Below are 18,920 nucleotides of genomic sequence, written 5' to 3'. Positions count from 1 at the left end.
CTTTGGTTTTGGAGGTGTTGAGCTGCAGACCGTTGTTGTGGCACCAGGCAACAAAGTCCCTCACCAGGCACCGGTACTCCTCCTCTTGGTCGTCTCTGATACATCCAACGATGGCTGTGTCATCAGCGGACTTCTGAATGTGACACATTTAACGACACCCTTGAGTTGTAACAGAAGTCCGAGGTGTACAGAGTGAAGAGGATGGGGGACAGCACAGTCCCCTGTGGAGCACCTCTCTCTATGATCTCTGCCTATTCTCTCCTCTACCTGTCCTCCCCCTTCTCCTCTCTCTCTACCCAGCCGGCCATTAGCAGGAGGGTCCCCCCACATGAGCCTGGTCCTGCTCAAGGTTTCTTCCTGTTAAAGGGGAGTTTTTCCTTGCCACTGTTGCTTGTTGGGGCGCTGGGATTCTGTAAAGCGCCTAGAAACATTTTTGATTGTAACAGATGCCATATAAATAACCAAGGACACAAGCAAGCAAAGATCTGTATTTATTTCATCATATATAATAAATAAATTTAAATGTCCATTTTCAAGTAGTTTGGAAACTTTCTTAAAAAGCCAAGGTGAAATATTTTGGCGTTTTTTTCCCTTCATAATTAGATGCTTCTTATATAATATAATATTATTTTTTTCATAAACACTCTCTGTGTTGCATTCGGTGGGCGTAAAGAGGGAAACGGCCAAAACTGATGCAAATGTTCCGTTTGCATCTTTGACGCTGATAAAAGAGAAGCAAACACAGTCAGTCACATGATTGTGACACCAATGTCAAGCCCAGTGCGGACAAAACATTTTCTGGCAGTAGGTCCCAGAGCACCTCCAGAGCAATGCTGAGGTCGCCTTGAGCAAGATACTTAACCCACAAATTCTCATATAGGGCCCTGGGATGAGCTGGAGATTCATCCACGGGGGACCTGCCTTCACCCATATGCAGGTGGGATATGCAACACCCTCCCTGTGACCCTGAAGGGGATGTCCACAGGTATTCATAGAAAGTAGTAGTTCAAACATAGGTTTGTAGTGTATAGGCTCGTAGGTTTATTTAAAGTCTATTTCAATACAGTCCACTTGACGTTTCAGCACTGTTACCGTAAGGCTGCGAGTATTCGCGCATTCCAAAACAAAGAGATGCGGATTTGACCAGAAAAATGTGAAAGGCACGTTTGATTCAGCTTCAGGGTGTAGCTGCTGCAGCAGCAGCAGCGGGTTCCATGTCTGTCCCCCAGTCGAGCCATGGTTATTTGAATTTGAACTAATCTGCAACCTAGTATGTGCAGCTGTCTTTTCTGGTGATGGTTTATGGTTCGAACATCAGTATAACATTTAGAACTTGAGTATATGTACCTAACTCTACTGTTTGAAAGGCCAGTGTCCACCCACCACATGCAGGGTGGACCCCACCCTCCTCACCAGGATCACCAGGCATCTATGGCATCTATATTAGGACATCAATGTTGGTGACGTGTAGATTTGTGATAATATTACCATTAGATTTTGGAACGGCAATCATTATTTTTATCAGCAAATATAAAACAACAATAGTAAAACCGAACACTGCTAGTTTTAATGAAACATCATACTGTGGACTCTTTTTTAAAATCTAGTGCAAGGGGCACTACGAAATATAAAATTAATAATATAATAATGATAATAATAATAATAATTGCTAACACAAGTACCTTGTCCTCTAGACGACAACTCTGTCCATAGTCAGTTTTAGTTTGAAATGGAAAATGCAAGTTTACAGGATCAAAAGACGCGTATGTCCAAGAGCAGCCGTAAAGGGGCCCTGTTTTATTTTGAAAGTCACAACCGGAAGTCACCGTTAAGCGCTTGAGATGCTCAGATCTGATTAAATATGGCCTGTTCCGGTGTTTATAATCCTCAGATGTTTTTAAATATGGACAGTTCCCGTGTTTTTCTTGTAGACTCTCTCTACTACTGAGTCGGTCTGCAGGCTGGAGGACATCCTCCGTCCAGTCTCCGGGCTGCAGGACATCCTCCGTTCAGTATCCAGGCTGTAGGACAGCCTCCGTCCTTCAGACACTGCGACGCCCCTCCTCCCCTCCCAGGTTTTAACTAATCCTCCTCAGTTAGTCTCATCCTTCTGTGTCCGACAACAGCCAGTCCAGTCAGAGAAGAACGAGCAATTTGCAGTGACATGCTCGGCAGTATAGCGGCCCAAGGAGAGGCGCTGAGGAGCGGAGCCGGGACGTCCAGGAGCATCGACCCTCTGAGGAGCCTCGGTCAGTCCGCTAATCTCATGTGGTCGAGCTTTACTTTATCAGAGGATTTTAATTCATTTCAGTCAAGTTTAATATCCAAAGCTCTGATCGGAATAACCCGCCGAGAGCTTCCCACTAAAGCCTTAATTTAAAGAATGGAAATGGTGGAGTCCGAGCAGCAGACCAGGCATGACCAGTGTGATCCACTGATGCTCTAACTGGAGCTCCTGGATCAATATGAGGGTTAACTGAGTTTGCAGGCCTGTGCGGAGACATTATTGTCTGCCTTCAGCTAGCATCTGTTTGTAAAAGCTAACTGGATTTATTTCATAGATGATGGTATTCTCTTCTCTTTTGTGGATTATGAAAAAAGAAATTAAAATAATCTACACCAGTAGGGACAGAACTGCAGCATGATGTTAGTTCTAAGAATATGATAAACACTATTCTGGCTCTGGCCCTCAGTGGGCAGATGAGCAGCTGAAAATATTACCAGAATAAGAAATTTATTTACAAAAGCAGATACAGACTTTCTGGGCCTGCTGACAGGAAGTTCCACGGATGGGATAAGAGTCTTGGGCTGGTGTGTGTGTGTGTGTGTGTGTGTGTGTGTGTGTGTGTGTGCGTGCGTGCGTGCGTGTGTGTGTGTGTGTGTGCGTGTTATTATTCATGCTCTGTACTGAGCGCCACAGTTGTCATTCTACTAGCAAAGTGAGGACACTTTGGCTGGTCCTCACAACTTTAAAGGACTGTTTGAAGGTTATGGTGTGGTTAAGGTTGAGGGTAGAACTGGGCTTAGATTAGGGCCAGGTTCAGGGACAGAGGAGCCCGCCTGGCCCATTGGCCGAGTCTGTATAATCATAGTTTAAACAAGTAGAAAGAATAAATAAATTTCGATTAACTATGTCCCTAGAGCCAGTTTCTGCAGCCGGGGATCAGACCGCCAAGGTCCCTGCCTTCGACCACTACCCAACACAAAATGCACCTGACCCCCTTGGCCCCTCCTGCAGGTGGTGAGCCCACGGGAATGGTTCTCAACCGGAAAAAGGTGGAGTGCCTTTTCCGGGTCAAGGAGGAAATCCTGCCCCAAGTGGAGGAGTTCAAGTACCTCAGGGTCTTGTTCACGAGTGAGGGAAGAATGGAGCAGGAGATCGACAGGCAGATCGGTGTCGCGTCAGCAGTAATGCGGACTCTGCACCGGTCCGTTGTGGTGAAGAGATTTACCAGTCGATCTTCTTTCCTACCCTCACCTATGGTCATGAGCTTTGGGTAATGACCGAAAGAACAAGATCACGGGTACGAGCTTCCTCCGTAGGGTGGCTGGGCTCTCCCTTAGAGATAGGGTGAGAAGCTCTGCCATCTGGGTGGAGCTCAGAGTAGAGCCGCTGCTTCTCCGCGTTGAGAGGAGCCCCCTGGTTGCCTCCCTGGTGAGGTGTTCAAGGTATGTCCTCCTGGTAGGAGGCCCCCGGGAAGACCCAGGACACGTTGGAGAGACTATGTCTCTTGACTGGTCTGGGAATGCCTGGGGATCCCCCCAGATGAGCTGGAAGAAGTAGCTGGGGAGAGGGAGGCCCAGACCTGACCCCGGATAAGCGGTAGAGGATGGATGGATGGATGGATGAATGGCTAGATTAACTATTAAACTTTTAAAGGTAATTAAGAAGAGTTAATTATAAAGATTGATTGCACTTGTTAGCAGTAAGGGAAAGAGGTCTGGAGGTTGGCAGGGCAGCAGTGATAGCAGTAATAACAATAATTATTGTTGGGATCAGGGTTGGGGTCGTGGTTGGGATCAGGGTTGGGGCTCGTGGTTGGGGTCAGGGTTGGGGTTGTGGTTAAAATTAAAAGTCAGTTCATATTATTTTCAATCTCAGAAACATTCTTGTAATTATGTCACTTAATTCAGTTTATGCACTGTACTGTGCATATCCTATACATTATTTATTGATAGAATGTATGCTCCACAGCTGCAGTGTGGTGCCAAACCTGAGCTTTACCAGTTGAGCAAAATCGTCATGTCACAATATTTTAACCTGCCAGCGGCAGCAGGAGTTGAGTCCAGAGGTTGGAAACATCCATCACATGCGCAGACTTACAACACTGTACCTGTAACATCAGGAAAAACATGAGGACTAATTACCGTTTTTGTAACTTAGTAAATATCTGCACAGTGTAAACAGATGTTGCATCACTGCCTGCTCTCTAAAGGAGAAACTTCAGAAACAACTGCAAATGTTAAATTTGTTTGTTTTTCATTCAGTATGTTTTCTCAAATCTTGTCTCTGCTTTTGGTTTCTTTGATTGCAGGAGTGCAAGACGACGAGGATGTGAAGCAGATGTTGCAGGGCTCCAGCATGCTGAAGGTAACTGCTCCCAGCTGTCAGTGGTCACATGGTCTCGCAAAGCTAGGCTGAAGTCTTATGTTGTGCTCGAAGGTGCGCTCAGCTCACTGGCAGAAGCGTCGGACACTGAAGCTTTTGGAGGACGGCGTCACTATCTGGTGTCAGTCCCACAAAACCTCTAGTAGAGCCAAAGAACAACAGTCCTGTAAGTACGACTTCAAGTGAGTCAACAGCAGTCTCTGCCAACCAGTTCTTTCTTTAATCTCTGTTCTGCTTCTCAAGTCTCACTCACAAACTTCTCTTTAGATTCTCTTTCAACACTTATGGATGAGTTCTGCTGACTCATTTACTCGTGAAGTTTACCTGAAATGTAATATTGTAACAGGAATTATCAGCAGCAAACTAAGCGATTACGAGTGTAATTATTCTTCAGTTCAATTAAACTTTTTTTAAATAGCCAAAAGTACAGGCCAGATTGAGCTTTACAGAATCCCAGGGTCTGACCCCTAACAAGCTAGAGTGGCTGTAAAAACTGCCTGTAACAGGAAGAAAGATTGAACAGGACCAGGTTTGAGCTACTGATGGCAGGAAGGAGAAGATGAGAGTATTCATTTACAGGTATCGCCGCCTTCATAGTTGTATGCTGACCTACTGACCTCCGACCCCGCTAAACCACTCAACTCGACTCTTCCGGCAGTTTATTTTAATTAATATAATGTATTTCTATGTTCTCTACCTATTCTCTCCTCTACCTGTCCTACTCTCCCTTCTCCTCTCTCACTACCCAGCCGGCCATCAGCAGGAGGGTCCCCCAATATGAGCCTGGTCCTGCTCAAGGTTTCTTACTGTTAAAGGGGAGTTTTTCTGTTGCTCGTTGAGAGTCAGACCTTGGGATTCTGTCAAGCGCCTAGAAACAATTTGGATTGTAACAGACTCTATATAAATAAAGAATGAATGAATGATTGATTGATTGATTGATTGATTGATTGATTGATTGCTTGATTGATTGATTGATTGATTGATTGATTGATTGATTGATTGATTGATTGATTGATTGATTGGTTAAAGAGGGACAGAATGAAGGGAGGAACAGACATGCAAATCACACATGCAAATTGCTATGGTTTGTTGACCTGAAGCTATAGATTTAAAACTGAAGATGTCACTGAAGTTAGAGGTTAGTGCACAGTTAAGAATAGATAGATGCACCCAGAAAAAGAAAGAATGAGGGTGGAGGTCACTACCTGGTGCTCTCCTTCAGATATGATGGAGTTTGGCCTTCAGCTCGGAGATCAGAAGAATAATTTTATAGTGGACGTTTACATAAATGTCTAAATAGCATTCTTAGGACAGCATCCCTGACCCGTCTGCCTGTACAGTACCGAAATTATTCTACCTCTTCTATGTAAAAATGGTTTGGCCCCCAGCATAGTTGGTGCCCAGCAGCGCCTCCTGTTGGTGCCCAGCAGCGCCCCTGTCGGGGCCCAGCTGCACCTCCTGTTGTTACCCAGCAGCGCCCCCGTTGGTGCCCAGCAGCGTGTCCCTGTGCCCAGCAGCGTGTCCCTGTGGCCAGTATCACAGCTTGTAAAGTCCTCTGTAAGCAGCCAAGAATCTTTCAGGTCTTGTTGGAGGGATTTTGCTCCATTCTACCTCACTAAAGTCTGTTCAGTTCTGTCAGGTTCCTGAGCCGTCTGCTCCTCTCAGGTCTGTACTCAGATGTCCAATGAGGTTTAGGTCAGGTGATAGGACTTGATTCCTAAATGCTTCAGGCTTGTCTGGATCTTCTTTAGCAAACTTCTGATGCTGGATGTGGTGGTGAGGATGCAGGAAAGGTTTTCTGGTGACTCCTCAATGAAGCTCCTATTTGTGTAGGTGTGTCATCTTACAGTCTTCTCCTGTGGTGGACGTCCATCATTTTCATTTTCAGGGTTCTAGACAACTGCTGAGAGGATTGTTGGGTATTAATCAAGCTTTGAAATTAGCATTAGCTGACCTTTGGCCCATGACCTTAACAGGCTGATGAAGGTCTGATGCTGCTGTTATCTGAAGGCTCAGATCTCCCGGGGTTCTTCTTCTTTTGTTTTGTACGATTTTTAATTGAAAAGTGAAGGCAGAACCCTGCAAACCCTGGTTGTTTCATTCTTAGCTCAGTGTTTTTCGAATCATTTAATCTTCCACTTGCTGAACTTTCACATGTATTGACAGGTATTGACAAAAGAGATCACATAACTCCTGTACTGGCGTCTCTTCATTGGCTGCCCGTTTAATTTAGAATAATTTTTAAAACCCTTCTTTTGACCTACAAGGTCCTCAGAGGCCTAGCTCGATCCTACCTGGAGGAGCTAGTGGCACCTTACCAGCCCAATAGACCGCTCCGCTCTCAGAATGCTGGTCTACTTGTGGTCCCCAGAGTTTCTAGGGGTAGAATGGGGGGCCTAGCATTTAGCTACCAGGCCCCCCTGCTATGGAACCAGCTCCCTGTCCAGGTACGGGAGGCTGACTCCATCGCTACTTTTAAGATTAGGCTTAAAACCTACCTCTTTGAAAAAGCTTATTGTTACTAATGCTGTAGTTCCAGTTATTATCATAGACAGACAAATTATCATACTTAGGGGGTCGTCTAATCATTAGGTTAACATCTTAGTTATGCTGCTATAGGCCAAGGCTGCCGGGGTCCGGAAACATGATCACCTGACAGGCCTCTGTCACCCCACTGGGTCATGGTTTCCTCTCCTCTCCTCTCCTCTCCTCTCCTCTCCTCTCCTCCTCTCCTCTCCTCTCCTCTCCTCTCCTCTCCATTCTATCCTCTACCTGTCCTCCCCCGTCTCTTCTCTCTCTACCCAGCTGGCCATCAGCAGGAGGGTCCCCCTACATGAGCCTGGTCCTGCTCAAGGTTTCTTCCTGTTAAAGAGGAGTTTTTCCTTGCCACTGTTGCTTGTCTGGGGTTAGGCCCTGGGATTCTGGAAAGTGCCTTGAAACAATTCTGATTGTAAAAGATGCTATATAAAAAAAGATTGATTGATTGATGAGATTGATGAGATTGATGAGATTCTTTTGAAATAGAAACTCGGTTGGCTGTGAGGGATCAAACACAGATCTATTTTTGCTTTAAATGTTAGACACATCTACTCTGTCTCTGATCCCTTAATTACAGACCTCCTCTATTTTGAGACTTCAGAATGGAGCCTAACCTAATGATTATATAGAGATTACAGGACAGGAGACCTGTGAGTCAGGAGTGGTTTGGATACGGAGCATTTAGATGTGCTTATATATATACTTCACTATATATTTGTAGGAACCACCCACTGGAAAGTATCCAATTGGCCACACGCTTCAGCTGTGCTGTATGTGTGTATGTGTGTATGTGTATGTGTGTGTGTGTGTGTGTGTGTGTGTGTGCGTGTGTGTGTGTGCGTAACAATGTGCCTTTACCAGCCACTTTAGCACTACATGCTACATCATACTGTGATGGTCAAACAGTGTGAACGTGAGAATTATTAGTAAATCTTTTTTTTAGCTATTTATTTATTGGTAAAATGACACAGTGCTTCTCTGTTGCTTTGGATGCTTCAGTAGAATGTTTAAGACTGAATTTGTGATTTGATGCTGTACAGTGGAATTACTGTTATTACTGCAGTGTTATAATATTTTAGCAGATGTTTACCTATCAAATGTCAAAATTAAGTCACCAAATTTGTTAGACGTCAGCAAAAATTACTTTAAAAGTTGCTAGAGTGAATTTGTGAAGTTGTCCAGGTCAACAGCAGCAATTTGTGGATGTCTTCCCCACCCACCACTGGTCTACAGGCATCAGAGTGAATGAGTTGTTCGCACGTTGTGCGTATGTTTGCTTTAAATCTGTACACATTCATTCTGTCCTTTTCTCAGTTTCAGTCATGGAAGTGGAATGTGTTCTTGAGGGCTGTCAGTCAGAGACTTTTCGACAGATGGTTGGCTCCGTGCCAGAGGGCCACTCTTTGACAGTGGTCTTCAAAGGACCCCGGAAGAGTTTGGATCTCCTCTGCCAGAATCAGGAAGAGGCCCGGTGCTGGGCCCGTGGCATACGAACCCTGCAGGAGCATGTAGAGAACATGACTCAGAAGGAAAAACTCAACCAATATCCCTTTTTGTTTATCCTGAACTGGATAATGACAGAAAATTCTCTACTGTTTCACTGGTACATTCATGGGTAGTTTGATGGGCATTTATGGGCATGTAAGTTAGAAATGAAGTTTTGTGAAAGACATTTGCAAATCATTTCTCTACGCAAATAGTCTCTGAAAGCGATTATTGACTTATGTTCACTTCAGCTGATATCCTGTTGTACTTCCATCACTGAAGAGATTAAACTGCTCCATCCTTTAGGTCACATGTGTCAAACTCAGTCCTCGAGGGCCACGATCCTGCCGGGTTTTCTGTCCTACCAGGCTGAAAATGCATTCAGTGGGATAGAAAACCCGGCAGGATCGTGGCCTTCGAGGACTGAGTTTGACATGCCTGCAAGTTTAGGTGGACAAAGTGTCCACAACACAGTGTTTTCCTGGGAAGTGTTTGGGGTATGTTCTTTTGGGCGGGGTTAAGGAAGACCCAGGTCATGCTGCTGGGACTACATTTCCCATCGAACCATGCGACATCTGGATGTTTACACAGAAGAGCTGGAGAGGATGGACTCAGCTAACAAACTAAAATGGCTGCCCTGTCCAACATTGTGTTCTGAGGATGAGACCGTGCTGCATTCACATAATTGTGCAGGGCAACATCTGGTGGTTCCTTAACGGCGTGTGTGTCACTTGGATCCATGCTTACCTAAGTCAGGCTGACAAAAACCACGATGATAAGATGAGCTACAATGAGGTGCGGACACTTCTGCAGATGATCAACATTGACCTGAGCGACCAGTATGCTTTAAGCCTCTTCCAGGTGACATTTCAACCAAAATTACTAAATGTTTGTTTATCCCAACTGGACATCACCATGTTGTAACTCGCCCTGTTCCTGCATAGAAATGTGACAAGTCAGCTGATGGTCGTCTGGATCACGAGGAGATCGAGGTGTTCTGCAGGGAGTTGCTACGAAGACCAGAGCTGGACGCCGTGTTCATCCAATACTCTGCCAACGGCTGCGTTCTTTCCACTCTGGACCTCAGAGATTTCTTATTGGACCAGGAGGAGGATGCTTCACTGATCCATGCCCAGAGCCTCATCCTCACCTATGAACTCAACGTGTGGGGTACGCAACGGTGCTTCTAAACCTTCCGTTAAGAATGGTTTCTCTAATCTAGTTGTTTTCTGTGCAGAAACTGAGCTAGAACAGTTTAACATCATTGAACACATTGCCAACAACAGAATTTTTACAATGAGTTCACCAAATCAACCAGATTTACAGTTGCGGTGGTTCACACGTCACCTCACATCCGTCACCTCACCTCCCTCTGGGCTCCCTGACCTCCTCTCACAGTCCAAAGACATGAGATGCATGTGAGGGAGATTTGGGAGATTGGGCCAGATTCACCAATATGTTCTTAAGAATCTTCTTAGATTCTTTCTTAAGTTGTTATTAAGAAGTTTTTTAAGAAAACCCTACGTCGGATTCATCAACGCGTTCGTAAGCCCCAGAATTGTTCGCAGCTGTGTTCTTAGATTGATGAATGCCATCTGTTCGTAAGTTGAAAGCGCGTGCCAGGTGAGTCTAATTAACATACGATTAGCATAAGTCACCGCCCACTAATGCCCATAAAAGGAACTGCAGCAGGACCCTGTAGACAGAGCAAAAAGCAGCCAAATGCCCAAAGCTTGCCTCTCCACGCCTGATTTCTGACGCCGTGTTGAACAATCAAGAAAGGATGGCTAACACGCTTGATAAAATTGCCTCAACCCTGATGACTATAGCCAACACGCTTAAAGAAATCAACGAGAATGTAAAAAAAAGAAGAATGTAAAAAAAAATAAACGTGTAAAAGCTGTGCTCGGATTGTGACAATAATGCATTTTATTCACAAACGGGCAATTAATCGCGCTCGAACGTGAACCGCGTGCCTGCAGTCTGGCCCCATCATTGCGTCAGGACGCACATCCTCACGGGGTTGTGGCTCTGTGTCCAAACACATCCAGCGCCCCTTTAACATGCCAATGGTGCGTTCAATGGTGGAGCGACTGCGCGCATGCATCTGATTGAATAAAACTCCTGTGGAGTCTGAGGGTTGGTCAGTGGTGTCAACAACCAGGGAGCCAGGGCATATCCTCGATCCCCTAATAAAATAAATCAAGATAAAATCAAATAAAAAGACAGTTTTGGCATGGTTTCCAATTTGGTTGATTAATGTTAAGTCATTGGCACATTTACGTAATTTTAAAATTCTCCGTAAATCACCAAAAATAGGAAATAAACAAATAAATAAATAAATATGACAGAATTATCATTGTAATATTGAATTTTATTGAACTGCACAAGAGAAGAAAACACAACCATGCCAACATGTCGGCACTGAAATGTGCGCAAGAGTACTCCTGAGTGTTCGTAGGATTTGTTCTTACCTACGAATAAATCCAGGATAAGAAGAAATTGGTGAATGCCACAATCTTCGTAAACTGTTCGTAAATGGGACTTAAGAACAAATTTGTTCGTAAGAACGCTTCGTGAATCTGGCCCATTGTTCTTAGGCTTGAATGTTAGTGGTTGGCTCTCTTTCTACATTGGCCCAATGATGAACTGCAGACTTGTCCAGGTCCTCCACCTCTCTTATGAGGACAACTGTGAAAGGCTCCAAATACTGAGACGCTGCCAGTCTTTATGATAACGTGAGGCGCGACACAGTAAATTGAATATATTTGTATAGTGCTTTTTTCTGACCTCACAAAGCGCTTTGACACGCCAATGGTCAGATGCAGCATGGTAGCCCAGTTTGGCTGAGAAGCACTTCACATCCAACCAGACGTTCCACCCATCAGGTCCATTTAATAAAATATGATAAAGATTTGTAGCTTCAAACAAAATAGGTTTGTTAAAGATACAAATTCATTATGGTAAACAGTATTTTAAGATATTGGAAATAGTTTAAATATGAGATCATTTGCATAACCTGGCATGTATTGAGGAATTTATTTAGGGTATTGCAGCCAAACGTGAATGATCTATCTGGACATGATTCACATCCTTTTTTGAAGTGCGCTTGTTCTTTCTGCCCTGTACAGCTCAGAAGAACCAGTTCATGACCCCCAATGGGTTCACCATGTACATGCTATCTAAGGAGAACTGTATCTTCAATGCAGAACATGCTAGAGTTTACCAGGACATGACTCATCCACTTGCAGACTATTTTGTCTCATCCTCTCATAATACCTACCTCACTAAGGACCAACTGACCGGGGACAGTAGCACCGAGCCATATATCCGGTAAGTCTTGCTGTGCGTCACAAATAGCCTCTTTGATGTTGGTTGGTGGTGTTCTAAGCTTTGTTGGTGCAGCAGCACAGGTTTCCCTTGTGAGACAGACCAGACTGCTGACTGGGAGGAGGGGTGGCTTTCCTCACTGCCTTGCTGTCCTCACAAAGAAAACATGCTTGAAATCTCATGCAGAAGTTGCACATGTGGCCTTTTATTAGTAGCAACAGCACTCTAAGTCTGTGAGGAGTTTCTGTCTTTGGGACAGATTTGGTTGTTTGTTTAAAGGAGAATAATGAATATTAGAACATGATTACTTGTTGCTGCATGGAAATGTTTCCCTCTGGAGGTTTTGTCATAATGCTTTTGATTTTGTCTATTTTTGAGCCCTTGGTATACATTCCTTCGTGATCTCCCAGCCTGTTGCAAGACAATTTAATGACTTTCATTAATCAACATTTAAAAAACAAAACAGAAAGGTCCTTTTGTCAAGGATGATCCACTTTTATTTTCAACACCATCCGTCCAGCTCTAGTTAATAAAGCTGGATACAGAGAAGGACTTGCTTGTTTTGGGACACAGTGGATCTCCCCTCACTTCAACAGACAGAGGAGGGGATACCCAGTTACTGACATTTGCCCCCAGAGGAGGGAGCCACCCAACTACTGACAATTACCCCTAGAGGAGGGAGGCTACGCAACAGTTGCCCCTGAGGAGGGGGATACCCAGTTACTGACATTTGCCCCCAGAGGAGGGAGCCACCCAACTACTGACAGTTACGCCTCGAGGAGGAGGCTACCCAAGCACTGACACAGTTGCCTTCAGGCCCGTTTTCAGGCTTACTAATGATATTTTATCTCTTAGGGCGCTGAATCGTGGTTGCCGTTGTGTTGAGCTGGACTGTTGGGATGGAGATAAAGGAGAACCTGTCATCTACCACGGACACACACTCACCTCCAAAGTACCCTTTGTTGAGGTTGTTCAGACAATTGATGAATACGCTTTCAAAGTAAGTATAACTATTACTGTGGTATTAAAGCGAAATATCCAAGTTAGGATAAATAACTGCTAACTTAAATAACTGCTCAGGAAAATACTTGGTGTAACATCTGGGGAGGGTTTATTTAGCCCTTTCTCCACTAATTTGTCAATTGTAGATAAAGTCTAATTTAATTGTCAGATTCAATCATTTTTGCATGTTTTGGCAGAATTGCAATAAACAAAATTAATTGTCTAGTTCAGTTCAGTTATTTGTAGTCTTGTGTTTTGCCTTGTATAATCATGTGAGCCATCAGGGTTGGTTCTGGGTCACAACTAACCTTGGATTACTCAGACGACAGAAGTCCCAGTGATTGTGAGCTGCTCATCTCAGTCATAATAATCATTGTACCACATGAATCAAATAAACCAATTGATGAATAGACACATGTCATAAAATTGTCCACATAGATGTGATTAATTTGGAATTAATCAAAAATCGCCTCTCAGTAGTAAGGTCTAATCAGCCATGTGGAACTTTGTGTTGTTTGCATTTATGAGAGAAATAAAAAATCATTTGATGTGCACTGCTAAGTAATATATATACGGTGATCCCTCGCTATATCGCGTTTCATCTTTCACGGCTTCGCTGCTTCACGGATTTTTTTTGCGAGTCGTTCATTGCAGTTCTCAAATATAATCGAAGGTGGCATATCCGTTTATAAAAATCTTCTTGCTCAGAAAAAGAAAGAGCGCCAACAACTACCCATAACAATGTTCTTCTCTCGGAGAAAGACTCCTGCGCCTTCAGTAGAAACAGACGCTCCAGCGGAGCGGAGTCAGGACGAAGAGGCACAGCTGGGACTGTGAAATACGCGAGTGACAATGTTTCCAACCTTGTATTACTAGATTAAAATTATTGTTTTAAACAAATTTTGGGCTTTAAAACAGGTTTTGATTTTTGGTTTCATTCTATAGTTCAGTATTGCATTGTAAAATAATAAAAAAAATGAAGCTGACTACTTCACGGATTTCACTTTTCGCGTGTTATTTTTGGAACGCAACTCCCGCGATAAACGAGGGATCACTGTATATGTATATTTATTGTTTTATTGTTCTGCCTGAATTATGTCAAAAACACTCCTGCTTGGATTTGCAATGTGGATCCTGTTTCGAAGACATCTCCCTACCCTCTAATATTGTCCTTGGAGAACCACTGCTCTGTGGAGCAGCAAACAGTGATGGCTCGACACTTGAAGACCATCCTTGGAGACAAGCTGCTCACCAAACCTCTCGGAGATTTGAATCCACAAATTCTACCTTCTCCAGAGGTAAGTAGGTAATGTCCCACATCACAATAAGACACATTTTATACTGTTGAATGGATGACCACAACCCATTAATCTATGATCAGCCATTATATCAAGCCACTCATCTCCACTAAATGGACATGTAGTGAGGGGCTTGGCCTCTCTGGTGCGCGTCCCATCCCTCATTGACAGTGGTCTAAACCTTGTGGGGCCTTAGCCCCGGACACCTTGTTCTGTGCTTTGATGACGTCTGAGTGTAGGGGCCCCCTATAGTGGACACATAGTTGTCCAAGGGCGGTTCAACCCTGCCTCAAGCCTGTGCCTTCTGGGTACACTCAGGTTCATTTCACACTGGAAGATGTAAAGTGAAGATTTGACATAATCCAAACGCTACAGAAAACATGTCCACAGGTGGCACCACACAGATCAGGTGAAACTATGATGTCTTTTCTGTGTCTGCAGGATCTTAAACATAAAATCTTGGTGAAAGGTCAAAAAGACCATTTGGTAGAGAGGTGCTCATCAGACTGGAGTTCATCAGATGAAGAGGCAGGTTGTTCTGAAGGCAAACCCTCCGTCAAGAAACAGGACAGGAAGGTGACCAATCCCCCCCTTCCAGAAAATGCAATATATGATGAAATTTGACATTTTGTGCTGGTTAAAAGTTATGCTGATTTGTGTGGTTGCAGCCAGGGGTGTCTAAGCTGAGCCCAGAGCTGTCAGAGTTGGTGGTGTACACCTGCAGCGTTCCCTTTAAAGGTTTTGAACAGGCTGCAGAAAGGCCCGCCTCTGAGATGTCCTCTTTCTCTGAAAGCAAAGCTCTGAGACTCATCAAGGACTCAGGTAGGATGTGAGGATGAATCCGTTTCCTGGCTGCATTATGTTCGACAGAAAGATGTGGAATAAAACAAGTTAACCTCTCCACAAACCTACAGCGCAGATAACCATTGGTGTTCTGGGTACTTTCTCACTGTGTTTGTGTTCTTCTTGTCCAGGGATTCATTTTGTCCGTCACAACAGTCACAAGCTGAGCAGGATCTACCCTTCAGGACAGCGCCTCCAGTCCTCAAACTACAACCCTCAGGATATGTGGAATGGAGGCTGTCAGATTGGTGAGGGATTAGTTCTCATCCTATAGTAAGTAATCATTTGTCATATGTGGCTGGTTTATGCGTTTTTTTCCAGTTGCTTTGAACTTCCAGACACCAGGTGAGCAGATGGACCTAAACCAGGGCAGATTCCTGCAAAACGGCCAGTGTGGGTACAACCTGAAGCCTGCATTCATGTGCCAGCCTGACGTCACCTTCAACCCTGAGAATGTTGGTGGAGGTTCAGGCCACAGGCCCTTCTTACTTAGCATACGGGTAAATCCACTGTAAACCACACAACACTGAAGGACACCACCGATCTGAGCACATGATTGGAAATGATGCGAAACACAGTCTTTGATCCAGAAATAATCCAGGGTTGACCTCGATATCACAGCTCAGTTGTCTCCGTCTCTCTCATTTTATACCAAAGTGTTAAATAAAAGAAGCTGTGATCTTTCAGATCATCTCGGCACAGCAGCTCCCTAAACCTGAATGGGACAAGCCCAGTTCTATTGTGGATCCTCAGGTGTGGGTGGAGATTTACGGTGTCCCGATTGACAACATGAAGAAGAAAACTCATCACATTGAAAATAATGGTAAATGCCTACTCTTCTAATTGAAGGAGATGGGATTCAAGGTTTTCAGATTAAAGTCCAACCAGTTTCTTTATTCTTTAAAATATCATCTCTATTTCCAGTGAGTTTCTCTCTACAAGTATTATAGGCAACAGCAGAAAAGTGAAACCTGTTCTCTGCTTTAAGCTTTCAAATAATGGTCCAGTTGTTATTATTATTCAGGCTTTAATCCAAGGTGGGACTGTACCTTCAACTTCACTGTCCACGTCCCGGACCTGGCTCTGGTTCGCTTTAAGGTGGAGGACCATGATTACACCTCAAACAATGACTTCCTGGGTCAATACACCCTGCCTTTCACTGCTCTCCGTACAGGTATGTCCATTGCAGAGTCTGGATAAAACTGGGTTGTTGTTTAAGGTTTGAACTTCTGACATTGCTTCTTTTCCTTTTTAGGTTACCGTCACGTCCGTCTGATGAAGATGGATGGCTCAAGCCTTTCCCCCTCATCACTCTTTATCTACGTTAAAGTCACCATGTGTCCCTCTAAGTCAGCAGCAAAACCATCGTTCAGCAAGCCATGATCTGACCACACACATAAAAGGCAGCAACGGCAGTGACCCTAACTCAATTGTGATCCAGACCTTCTCTCTTCTGAGCTGTCATTCCCACAACACACGGTTTCTAACCACACTATCTCAGCCTTTCATACATTTTGCTACTGTATCTATGTTATGCAATGTATAAAAGTCAAAATCCAGAGCCCAGCCCTCGCAGGCAAGTTTGGGTGGAGCTTTAATTAAATTGGACAGATCTAATTTGTTCTCATGAGAACATTTGGTGTTAAAGTTCTCAGGAAATATACTCACACTGTGCCAGAGAGATGTGCTGCAAACAGTGGTTAAAACCAAATATTCAGTTCAATGTGGACAATCACTGTGTATATTTGCATGAAGCTATAGATACGGCATCTGCTTGAATTGAGGTTCTTTGTAATTGTATGTCTATACAGAGGGCACCTGGTAGAAGGTCTTTGCCTCCCTCACTATGTGGTCACTCATTCATAGTTTGGGATGTTTGTCATGTAATAGAGAAAATATCAGAGGAAATGAGCCTTTTGCATTGAAAGCTTGTGCAGCAGCAGCAGCAGCAGAGCAACAGCAGCATAGCAGCAGAGTAACAGCAGCAGAGCAGCAACAGCAGAGCAGCAACAGCAGCAGAGCAGCAGCAGCAGCAGAGTAACAGCAGCATAGCAGCAGAACAGCAGCAGAGCAGCTGCAAAGCAACAGAGCAACAGCAGCAGAGCAACAGCAGTCTCTGCCTGTGCTTAAAGGTGAAAGTGATGGTGAATACTCACCACAGCCAACCAACATGAGGAAGCAGACTCGCTGCTGCAGAGGAGGGAGCCATGAGCCACCAGATCCTGCAGTGTTCACAGGTGTGAGGATAATCAGGTGTCCCAGCAGGGGAACGTCAGGAGGCTTAAATAACGCAGGACACACCTATGTCAACTCAGCCCACCCCCAATAAATGTACCGATGTTTCTGAAACGTGTGTCTGCTCACTGTATGTTTTCAGATACGCCTGAGGAGCCTCCAGGAACATGTGACCCGACTCACAGACAGGCAGAACACAATGCAACTTTTAATTATACCTGCACTTCTAAAGTGTTCAACTCTGGTCAACTTTGGTGAATTTGTCATTTCCTTTGATTTTTCTTACTTGACTATTTAACCTGTTAAATCAGAGCAAACGTGGAGCTCTTTTAAGTATTTTAATTCATGGCAATATTACAGATCGGAGTATTGTGGCCCAACGGGACACTTTCTTGAATTGGTTTTTCCTTCCCATAACTGGCAACATTACACTGCTGTAAAACTATTTCTGAGCAGCTAAAAATTCCAGTTTTTCTCGGGTGTCATCAGTAGTGAAAATGCCCTTGAACATCGGGTTTATGAGCGTATGTGCTGAAGCCACGATCACTACAGACACGAGAGAAGAGCAGGAGCCTCTGCTTGTTGTGGTGCAACTGATCACAGCACTCAAATAAAAATGATCATTCATCAGTTAGTATTGTATGATTTTATAATATACTATGATGAAATAACAATATTCTGCTCTTTTCTGAAGGTGTATGTTTTCTACAAAGTCTCTCCAATTAACTGTTTACCTTCTTCAGAAATGAAGAAACCTTCTGGATAGAAGGCAAAATGTCTTCAAAAGAGAAGAAAAACTGTCCAGTTGACACAGAAAACTACCTTGGATCTTTGCCTGTATATTTAGATCACAGTTTTATGTAGTTAAATTTATCAAAGCTTTGGTTTAAATTCTATATTTAATTAGCTTGTATTTGTTGTTATTTGGTGTCTCTAAAAGTGTCTTTAAGTCAGAATGTAACCGCTGATGGCATCAGTCATGTTGAAGGTCTCCCTCTTGTGGTCAAGACTGAGAAGACGCCCTTTTTGAACCCTGAACTCACACTGTGAGCACTGTGTGCATGAAATCTCTGTAACTGATGACTGATAATTGCTCTGGAAATTATATCATTCCTGAGATATCAATAAAAATATGATTACTGCAACTATTCAACAATGCGTCTAAATCCTCTACATATCCTCCAGCAGTAAAAGTGTTAAGAATGAAGGTGTTTAGCGAACACATAAAACTGAGAGATTAAAAGTATTCTTGTGGAGATAAGGTTATCAGAACCATGTTAATGATGACGTCATAGTTGTAAGCAGCATAGCTGCCGCCCATCAGAGTGGCGTTCCTGCAGGGCGGCCAGCTTGGTACAGTTTACAGTAAGGCTTTGACTGTCAAGAATGAATTATTATATTATAGATACCAATAACTTTAATTTGATGAGAATCTTCATTACAGAAATTTATGACTTCATTCTGACTCTGATTAAGGTTACAGTTAGAAATATTTGTGATCCAGTTTTGGCTCGTTAATACTGCTAATAAAGTGCTTGTCAACAGCTGGTTAATCTAGTGTCCTTCTCTAGTCTCCTGTG

General features: G+C 43.8%; 1 protein-coding gene and 1 long non-coding RNA gene across 5 annotated transcripts; one reads left to right on the top strand and one right to left on the bottom strand.

Annotated features, from left to right (window-relative positions):
* Nucleotides 1-810: 810 nt before the first annotated feature.
* LOC130528250 (1-phosphatidylinositol 4,5-bisphosphate phosphodiesterase delta-3-A-like) lies at nt 811-18,496 on the top strand. Of its 4 annotated transcripts, none has more exons than XM_057037399.1 (17): nt 811-937; nt 1,932-2,249; nt 4,536-4,591; nt 4,664-4,775; nt 8,462-8,690; nt 9,364-9,493; nt 9,577-9,802; nt 11,764-11,965; nt 12,818-12,962; nt 14,110-14,262; nt 14,704-14,838; nt 14,931-15,084; nt 15,237-15,353; nt 15,427-15,605; nt 15,793-15,928; nt 16,130-16,279; nt 16,361-18,496. In XM_057037399.1, the coding sequence occupies exons 2-17, from the start codon at nt 2,165-2,167 to the stop codon at nt 16,486-16,488; spliced, it is 2,337 nt and encodes a 778-aa protein (XP_056893379.1). In that variant the 5' UTR covers nt 811-937; nt 1,932-2,164; the 3' UTR covers nt 16,489-18,496. The 4 variants fall into 4 exon arrangements, with proteins under 4 accessions (XP_056893379.1, XP_056893380.1, XP_056893381.1 ...); XM_057037400.1 differs by having other exon boundaries at nt 919-937; nt 2,127-2,249; XM_057037401.1 differs by lacking the exon at nt 1,932-2,249 and having other exon boundaries at nt 920-937.
* Nucleotides 10,986-14,034, bottom strand: LOC130528264 (uncharacterized). The gene is made up of 2 exons (XR_008951250.1): nt 13,828-14,034; nt 10,986-11,233 (listed from the first exon to the last, which is right to left on the bottom strand). It is a non-coding gene; the product is annotated as an uncharacterized LOC130528264 (long non-coding RNA).
* Nucleotides 18,497-18,920: the final 424 nt, after the last annotated feature.

This window comes from Takifugu flavidus, chromosome 7 (assembly GCF_003711565.1).
Source record: "Takifugu flavidus isolate HTHZ2018 chromosome 7, ASM371156v2, whole genome shotgun sequence".
Lineage (NCBI taxonomy): Eukaryota > Metazoa > Chordata > Actinopteri > Tetraodontiformes > Tetraodontidae > Takifugu > Takifugu flavidus.
The sequence above is the reverse complement of the archived record's forward strand: the minus strand, read 5'-3'. Positions and strand labels throughout refer to the sequence as shown.